Below are 9,614 nucleotides of genomic sequence, written 5' to 3'. Positions count from 1 at the left end.
CAAAGCACACTTGCACGTGTCAGTTTTATTATTTATTACTTCTAATAAAACTTTAATTTATTGATTTCATGCATTGAAATTATTTTATATTGTTTAAATTATATTACTTTATTAATTAAATTAGTAGAAAATAGGTTTTAAATTTAGGTTGAGTTTTATTATGTCAAAATTTAGAAACGTCAAATTTGACAAATAATTTTTTTGATATCAAATTTCAAGAATCTATTCGAATGAAAACATAGCTTTTACGTTTGTTTTATTAATATAAAATTTATTTATTTTTATAATTTAATCATTTTTATCTTCAGCCATCATTTGCGCAATTAATTTTTTTCGTTCTTCGGCTTGTCTCAATTTCATTAAAACGATACTTTCAAAATCGGAGTCTTTAATGGTAGTTCCTTTTGATGTACTTGAAATGGGCGGATTCACCCATTCTAAATTTAAAGGATTCTCAATTAAACCTTTTTCTAAATCAATAGCCATTTCGGCAGCTCGTTTAGTTTTATATTCGATTAAAGCACTCCCTTTCTTTTTAGAAGACATCACCAAAACGTTTATATCACCATATTTTAATAAAATTTTTCTTAAAATTTCCTCGTTATACCCCCCATTTTTATCATCATTTTTATTAGCTTTCCATTTAATTTTTATTCGAAATTTGTCACTTTCTTCTCTTTCAATATCTGTATTTTGGTTGTTTCTTTCATTGAATATTTGTTGTGTAACGAGGGCTATTTCTTCTTCCACTTGTTTTGATCCTTCTTTTCGTAATCTTTCAATTTCTTCTTTTAATAATTGTTCAGCAGATTTTTGTTTTTGTTGGTTACTTTTGAATTGTTCTCGTGCATCTAAATCTTCTTTTAATTTCTTTCTTTTGCTATCTAAAGCTTGATGTCTTATTTGGGCTTCTTGTCGTGCTTTTAACACACGATCATAAGCCTTTCTTGCTGATTCATCTGTTAGGATTTCTAAGATTTTTGAGAGCTTGTGAAATTCTTTTGCTGCATCTGGGTTATCAGGGTTTTTATCAGGATGGAGTTTTAATGCCTTTTTCCTATAGGCTTTTTTAATCTAGTTAAATAAATAAAAAATTGCGCTGAAGAACAAATTAAAAACAAATCTTTTTAATACTTACATCAGATGTTGAACTATCAATAGAAATTTGTAGGATTTTGTAAAGATTTTCGTTTTCTATCGATTCCATGATTAAAAAAACTTTTAACGATTACTTTTAAGGTTATGTATTGAGGTTATGTTTAGTTTGGTTATAAAAAAATTACATAGATGGAGCTCATTTAAAACTTTTAATTACTACTTTATTATTTATAAATATTTTATTTAAAGTATGACTTCAAAAGATCTTCTACTAAGTGCAAATTTCCTAAATTATTAACTTTTCCTTGATATTTGTTTCCTTTCCCGGCGCCTTTTCCATTTAAAATTTGACAGATCCTACAAAACGCGATTAATTTTAGGTTATCACTAATAAATCAACGTACTTAGGCCCCAAATCAGCAATAACATCTTCTTTTCCATACAAAACGATGTTACCACTTCCTTTTTCCTCCCCAATCGATAAAACCAAAAAAATATCGGTGGAATTAATCAGTTTAATGAATTGGTTCATAAAATCAAAATCGCCTTCTTTACGATGAACCATAAAATATTTGGGTAATTGATCCAATCCTTTCAATTTCTCTACTTCATAAACAGCTATATCTTTAAGTAATGATTGCTGATTTTTACTTAATATTTTGGTAGTTTTCACCAATTTCTCAACAAGATCAAAATGCTGACTAGGCGCGTTACTATAAAAATTAAATAACTAATTTTGTAATAACATAAAAAAGATGTTTACACACTTTAAAATCGTTATCAATTTTTGTTCTCGTTCCAAACAAGAACCTAACTTTTCAAGGACGCGATTTCCAACCAAAAAGTTTAACAAAACGTTATTTTTCCTCGAACTTTTTTCAACATTCAATAATTTAATAACCTGTAATTGCGCTAAATTCGAAACATGAGTCCCACAGCACATATTACTTTCAACATTCTCGATTGTAATTATGCGAACATCTCCGACGTGATCTTTTGGTAACCCCCTTGCTCTAATTTGATTTACGTCGGTGTTTTCGTTAAGTTTAAGCAATTCTACATTAACCGGTTTAGCATCTCTTATTAATTCATTACATAAGTATTCTGCTTTTTCAATTTGTTCTTTTGAAATCGACGAGGTATCTAAAAATAATTGTGTTAGAAAAACAATCTTGTTTCTAGTGTTTAAGACGTAATTTGACACTTGTAGACATGTTAATATCAAGAAATCGTTTCTATACAAGAAATCTTTTATTCCTAGCATTTTTGACATTTAAACTGTCAAATTTGACATTTTAATATCAAAAAATTTATTATTTCCAGAACTTTTGTGTTTTAAACTGTCAAGTGTGACATATTTTCAAATTTTAAAATCATAAAATCTTTTATTTCAAGCATTTTTGACATTTTAACATCAACACATTTATTATTTCCAAATCTTTTGACATTTAAACTGTCAAATATGACATATTTTCAAACTTTATAATCAGAAAATCTTATTGCTTTAACATTTTTTACTTTAAACTGTCAAATTTGACACTTCTAGATATTTTAATATCAAAAAATCTTTTATCTACAACTATTCAATTATCTATTCGTTATAGATTTGATTTTTGACGGGTAATGACACGCATTACTCGCATAACTTGACAAGTATTGAATAATAAAGCCATTATTTCACAGTTCTGACTAATCAAAAAATAAAATATAACAGAAATGACAGCTTTAAAAAGCTTTCTTTTAGCTTTAAAAGCTAAAATCATAAAACCTTTAATTTCTAGCATTTTTGACATTTTAACATCAACAAATTTATTATTTCCAAATCTTTTGACATTTAAACTGTCAAATATGACATATTTTCAAATTTTATAATCAGAAAATCTTATTTCTTTAACATTTTTTACTTTACACTGTCAAATTTGACATTTCTATACATTTTAATATCAAAAAATCTTTTATATCTAGTATTTTTGACATTTAAACTGTTAAATTTGACATTTCTGAACATTTTAATATCAAAAAATCTTTTATTTTTTGTATTTTTGACATTTAATCTGTCAAATTTGACATTTTAACATCAAGAAATTTATTATTTCCAAATCTTTTGACATTTAAACTGTCAAATATGACATATTTTCAAATTTCATAATCAGAAAATCTTATTTCTTTAACATTTTTTAATTTAAACTGTCAAATTTGACACTTCTAGACATTTTAATATCAAAAAATCTTTTATATCAATATTTTTGACATTTAAACTGTCAAATTTGACATTTCTGAACATTTTAATATCAAAAAATCTTTTATTTCTTGTATTTTTGACATTTAATCTGTCAAATTTGACATTTCAACATCAAGAAATTTATTATTTCCAAATCTTTGGACATTTAAACTGTCAAATATGACACATTTTCAAATTTTATAATCAGAAAATCTTTTCAAGTATGACATACAGTGAAATTCCCCTAACTCGAACTTCTATATCTCGAATTATCCTCTAAGTCGCATAATTTTCGTAAGCTGAAGCGTTTGACTAGGCTTCAAATGTGTTTAAATGTGTTTTCTCTAACTCGAAGATTTCTTCCGCTCCCTTAGTGATTCAAGTTAGAGGAATTTTACTGTATTTTCAAATTTTAAAATCATAAAATCTCTTTCCTTTAAAATTTTTGACATTTAAACTGTAAAATTTGACACTTCTAGACATTTTAATATCAAAAAATCTTTTATATCAATATTTTTGACATTTAAACTGTCAAATTTGGCATTTTAATATCAAGAAATTTATTATTTCTAGAACTTTTGACATTTAAACGGTCAAATTTGACATTTCAGAACATTTTAATATTAAAAAATTCTTGTATTTTTGACATTTATTCTATCAAATTTGACATTTTAATATCAAAAAAAATTTATTATTTTCACATCTTTTCTGTTTTAAACTGTCAGATATGACATATTATCAAATTTTATAATCAGAAAATCTTATTCCTTTAACATTTTTTACTTTAAACTGTCAAATTTAACACTTCTATACATTTTAATATCAAAAGATCTTTATATTATCTAGTATTTTTGACATTTAAACTGTCAAAGTTAGCATTTTAATATCAAAAAATTTGTTATATCCAGAACTTTTGACATTTAAACTGTCAAGTCTGACATAATTTCAAATTTTATAATCAGAAAATCTTTTTCCTTTAACATTTTTGGCATGAAACTGTCAAATTTGACACTTGTAGACATTTCAACATCAAAAAATCTTTTGTATCTAGTATTTTCGATATTGAAACTGTCAAATTTGACATTTCTACATATTTTGATATAAAGAAATCTTTTATTTCTAGCATTTTTGACATTTAAACTATCAAATTTGACATTTTAATATCAAAAAATTTTTTTATTTCTACAACTTTTGTGTTTTAAACTGTCAGATATGACATATTTTCAAATTTTATAATCAGAAAATCTTATTTCTTTAACATTTTTTACTTTAAATTGTCAAATTTGACACTTCTACACATTTTAATATCAAGAAATCTGTTATAGCTAGTATTTTTGACATTTAAACTGTCAAAGTTGGCATTTTAATACCAAAAAAAATTGTTATATCTAGAACATTGGACATTTAAACTGTCAGATATGACATATTTTCAAATTTTATAATCAGAAAATCTTATTTCTTTAACATTTTTTACTTTAAACTGTCAAATTTGACACTTCTATACATTTTAATATCAAGAAATCTTTTATATCTAGTATTTTCGATTTTGAAACTGTCAAATTTGACATTTCTACATATTTTGATATAAAGAAATCTTTTATATCTAGCATTTTTGACATTTAAACTGTCAAAGTTGGCATTTTAATACCAAAAAAATTTGTTATATCCAGAACTTTGGACATTTAAACTGTCAGATATGACATATTTTCAAATTTTATAATCAGAAAATCTTATTTCTTTAACATTTTTCACTTTAAACTGTCAAATTTGACACTTCTATACATTTTAATATCAAGAAATCTTTTATATCTAGTATTTTTGACATTTAAACTGTCAAAGTTGGCATTTCAATATCAAAAAATTTGTTATATCCAGAACGTTGGACATTTAAACTGTCAAGTATGACATAATTTCGAATATTATAATCAGAAAATCTTTTTCCTTTAACATTTTTGACATTAAACTCTCAAATTTGACACTTGTAGACATTTTAATGTCAAGAAATCTTTTGTATCTAGTATTTTCGATATTGAAACTGTCAAATTTGACATATCTACATATTTTGATATCAAGAAATCTTTTATTTCTAGCATTTTTGACATTTAAACTATCATATTTGACATTTTAATACAAAAAAAATTTATTATTTCCACAACTTCTGTGCTTTAAACTGTCAGATATGACATATTTTCAAATTTTATAATCAGAAAATCTTATTCCTTTAACATTTTTTACTTTAAACTGTCAAATTTGACACTTCTATACATTTTAATATCAAAAAATCTTTTATATCTAGTATTTTTGACATTTAAACTGTCAAAGTTGGCATTTTAATATCAAAAAATTTGTTACATTCAGAACTTTGGACATTTATACTGTCAAGTATGACATAATTTCAAATTTTATAATCAGAAAATCTTTTTCCTTTAACATTTTTGACATTAAACTGTCAAATTTGACACTTGTAGACATTTTAATGTCAAGAAATCTTTTATATCTAGTATTTTCGATATTGAAACTGTCAAATTTGACATTTCTATATATTTTGGTATCAGGAAATCTTTTATTTCTAGCATTTTTGACATTTAAACTATCAAATTTGACATTTTAATATCAAAAAATATATTATTTCTACAACTTTTGTGTTTTAACCTGTCAGATATGACATATTTTCAAATTTTATAATCAGAAAATCTTATTCCTTTAACATTTTTTACTTTAAACTGTCAAATTTGACATTTCTATACATTTTAATATCAAAAAAATCTTTTATATCTAGTATTTTTGACATTTAAACTGTCAAAGTTGGCATTTTAATACAAAAAAAAATTTGTTATATCCAGAACTTTGGACATTTAAACTGTCAGATATGACATATTTTCAAATTTTATAATCAGAAAATCTTATTTCTTTAACATTTTTTACTTTAAACTGTCAAATTTGACACTTCTATACATTTTAATATCAAGAAATCTTTTATATCTAGTATTTTCGATATTGAAACTGTCAAATTTGACATTTCTACATATTTTGATATAAAGAAATCTTTTATTACTAGCATTTTTGACATTTAAACTGTCAAAGTTGGCATTTTAATACCAAAAAAATTTGTTATATCCAGAACTTTGGACATTTAAACTGTCAGATATGACATATTTTCAAATTTTATAATCAGAAAATCTTATTTCTTTAACATTTTTCACTTTAAACTGTCAAATTTGACACTTCTATACATTTTAATATCAAGAAATCTTTTATAGCTAGTATTTTTGACATTTAAACTGTCAAAGTTGGCATTTCAATATCAAAAAATTTGTTATATCCAGAACGTTGGACATTTAAACTGTCAAGTATGACATAATTTCAAATTTTATAATCAGAAAATCTTTTTTCTTTAACATTTTTGACATTAAACTGTCAAATTTGACACTTGTATACATTTTAATGTCAAGAAATCTTTTATATCTAGTATTTTCGATATTGAAACTGTCAAATTTGACATTTCTACATATTTTGATATCAGGAAATCTTTTATTTCTAACATTTTTGACATTTAAACTATCAAATTTGACATTTTAATATCAAAAAAGTTTATTATTTCCACAACTTTTGTGTTTTAAACTGTCAGATATGACATATTTTCAAATTTTATAATCACAAAATCTTATTCCTTTAACATTTTTTACATTAAACTGTCAAATTTGACACTTCTATACATTTTAATATCAAAAAATCTTTTATATCTAGTATTTTTGACATTTAAACTGTCAAAGTTGGCATTTCAATATCAAAAAATTTGTTATATCCAGAACGTTGGACATTTAAACTGTCAAGTATGACATAATTTCGAATATTATAATCAGAAAATCTTTTTCCTTTAACATTTTTGACATTAAACTCTCAAATTTGACACTTGTATACATTTTAATGTCAAGAAATCTTTTATATCTAGTATTTTCGATATTGAAACTGTCAAATTTGACATTTCTACATATTTTGATATCAGGAAATCTTTTATTTCTAACATTTTTGACATTTAAACTATCAAATTTGACATTTTAATATCAAAAAAGTTTATTATTTCCACAACTTTTGTGTTTTAAACTGTCAGATATGACATATTTTCAAATTTTATAATCACAAAATCTTATTCCTTTAACATTTTTTACATTAAACTGTCAAATTTGACACTTCTATACATTTTAATATCAAAAAATCTTTTATATCTAGTATTTTTGACATTTAAACTGTCAAAGTTGGCATTTTAATATCAAAAAATTTGTTATATCCAGAACTTTGGACATTTAAACTGTCAAGTATGACATAATTTCGAATATTATAATCAGAAAATTTTTTTTTTTTAACATTTTTGACATTAAACTGTCAAATTTGACATTTGTATACATTTTAATGTCAAGAAATCTTTTATATCTAGTATTTTCGATATTAAAACTGTCAAATTTGACATTTCTACATATTTTGATATCAGGAAATCTTTTATTTCTAATATTTTTGACATTTAAACTATCAAATTTGACATTTTAATATCAAAAATGCTTATTATTTCCACAACTTTTGTGTTTTAAACTGTCAGATATGACATATTTTCAAATTTCATAATCAGAAAATCTTATTCCTTTAACATTTTTTACTTTAAACTGTCAAATTTGACACTTCTATACATTTTAATATCAAAAAATCTTTTATATGTAGTATTTTTGACATTTAAACTGTCAAAGTTGGAATTTAGTACCAAAAAATTTGTTACATTTAGAACTTTGGACATTTAAACTGTCAAGTATGACATATTTTCAAATTTTATAATCAGAAAATCTTATTCCTTTAAAATTTTTTACTTTAAACTGTCAAATTTGACACTTCTATACATTTTAATATCAAAAAATCTTTTATATGTAGTATTTTTGACATTTAAACTGTCAAAGTTGGAATTTAGTACCAAAAAATTTGTTACATTTAGAACTTTGGACATTTAAACTGTCAAGTATGACATATTTTCAAATTTTATAATCAGAAAATCTTATTCCTTTAAAATTTTTTACTTTAAACTGTCAAATTTGACACTTCTATACATTTTAATATCAAAAAATCTTTTATATGTAGTATTTTTGACATTTAAACTGTCAAAGTTGGAATTTAGTACCAAAAAATTTGTTACATTTAGAACTTTGGACATTTAAACTGTCAAGTATGACATATTTTCAAATTTTATAATCAGAAAATCTTATTCCTTTAAAATTTTTTACTTTAAACTGTCAAATTTGACACTTCTATACATTTTAATATCAAAAAATCTTTTATATCTAGTATTTTTGACTTTTAAACGGTCAAAGTTGGCATTTAATATCAAAAAATCTTTTATATCTAGTATTTTTGGGTCATTTCACATAGATTAAAAAAAAAATCGTCGATTTTTAAGCCACATGATTCTTGAATTTTTCCAAACAATTTATTATAACAAGAATTCAAACAAAATGGTACTTTACCCAGTTCAATATGAGAAATTTCTTCCCCTAACCACCAAGATACTGTGGAAAATTTAAATTCCCTATCAATAATTGCTGTGAGTAAATGCTGCCCAGAATGTTGTTGCATATGATCTAAACGTCGTTTCCAATCGACGATTTGTTTAACTGATTCACCTATTGATAATTCGTTTTTTGTATAATGTACGGCTTTATCACCACGTCTATTTACTTGATACACTTGAACGTTGTTTAAAAATCCTTGATCGGATGGCTAAAAATGATGTAAAAGATTATTTTATTAACGATTAATAAGTTTTAAATCGTACTTGTCCACCTCCTTCAGGAAATAAAATCGTATCTTCACACACTATTTCAAATCCATCAATTTTTTCCTTTTTGCCATTTATTACCGTTGAAAATTTCGCTTTCGTACAATCAATTACAGTTGTGGTAAACTTTTAAATTTGATTAAGTTATTTAAAAGTTTATATATATAAAGGTGATAAAATCGTACCTCTTTCAAAAAACTATCTTCTTGGCATTTAAAAACCATGTTTTAATAATATTTCAATATATAATAAACAGGTGACTTTAGAAATCAAATTTTAGGTTAATTTTTTTAGTTTTTAGGTTAAGTAAAATTTACACCAATTAAAATTTTATAATTAAAAAAATTAAATTGATACATAAATAATTTTAATTATAAATCACAAAAAAATGTGCTAAAAGATTAAATTATTATTTTTTAATTTAATTTATTGTTTAATAAATGATTTTCCGATAAATTATATAGTGTAAATCGTACTTTT

The 9,614-nt window shown here is 23.7% G+C and overlaps 2 protein-coding genes across 2 annotated transcripts; both read right to left on the bottom strand.

The window, feature by feature from the left end:
- Positions 1 to 239: 239 nt before the first annotated feature.
- Positions 240 to 1,275, bottom strand: LOC111419725 (dnaJ homolog subfamily C member 17). Its single transcript, XM_023052585.2, has 2 exons — positions 1,139 to 1,275; positions 240 to 1,074 (listed from the first exon to the last, which is right to left on the bottom strand). The coding sequence occupies exons 1-2, from the start codon at positions 1,205 to 1,207 to the stop codon at positions 289 to 291; spliced, it is 855 nt and encodes a 284-aa protein (XP_022908353.2). The 5' UTR covers positions 1,208 to 1,275; the 3' UTR covers positions 240 to 288.
- An 18-nt stretch (positions 1,276 to 1,293) lies between these two features.
- On the bottom strand, positions 1,294 to 9,445 carry LOC111419728 (alanyl-tRNA editing protein Aarsd1). Its single transcript, XM_023052589.2, has 6 exons — positions 9,320 to 9,445; positions 9,132 to 9,260; positions 8,824 to 9,076; positions 1,866 to 2,241; positions 1,503 to 1,811; positions 1,294 to 1,455 (listed from the first exon to the last, which is right to left on the bottom strand). The coding sequence occupies exons 1-6, from the start codon at positions 9,356 to 9,358 to the stop codon at positions 1,338 to 1,340; spliced, it is 1,224 nt and encodes a 407-aa protein (XP_022908357.2). The 5' UTR covers positions 9,359 to 9,445; the 3' UTR covers positions 1,294 to 1,337.
- Between the last annotated feature and the right edge of the window lie 169 nt (positions 9,446 to 9,614).

The sequence above is a fragment of the Onthophagus taurus genome, chromosome 1 (genome assembly GCF_036711975.1).
Source record: "Onthophagus taurus isolate NC chromosome 1, IU_Otau_3.0, whole genome shotgun sequence".
NCBI lineage: Eukaryota > Metazoa > Arthropoda > Insecta > Coleoptera > Scarabaeidae > Onthophagus > Onthophagus taurus.
The sequence above is the reverse complement of the archived record's forward strand: the minus strand, read 5'-3'. Positions and strand labels throughout refer to the sequence as shown.

Bases quoted from the DNA above. Each gene is read 5' to 3' on its own strand.
- LOC111419728 (XM_023052589.2), bottom strand. From the start codon at position 9,358: ATGGTTTTTAAATGCCAAGAAGATAGTTTTTTGAAAGAG. The intron at 9,261-9,319 runs GTACGATTTTAT...CAAATTTAAAAG, and splicing joins AAGATAGTTTTTTGAAAGAG to TTTACCACAACTGTAATTGA. The intron at 1,812-1,865 runs GTGTGTAAACAT...TAATTTTTATAG, and splicing joins AAATTGATAACGATTTTAAA to TAACGCGCCTAGTCAGCATT.
- LOC111419725 (XM_023052585.2), bottom strand. From the start codon at position 1,207: ATGGAATCGATAGAAAACGAAAATCTTTACAAAATCCTACAAATTTCT. The intron at 1,075-1,138 runs GTAAGTATTAAA...TTATTTAACTAG, and splicing joins TTGATAGTTCAACATCTGAT to ATTAAAAAAGCCTATAGGAA.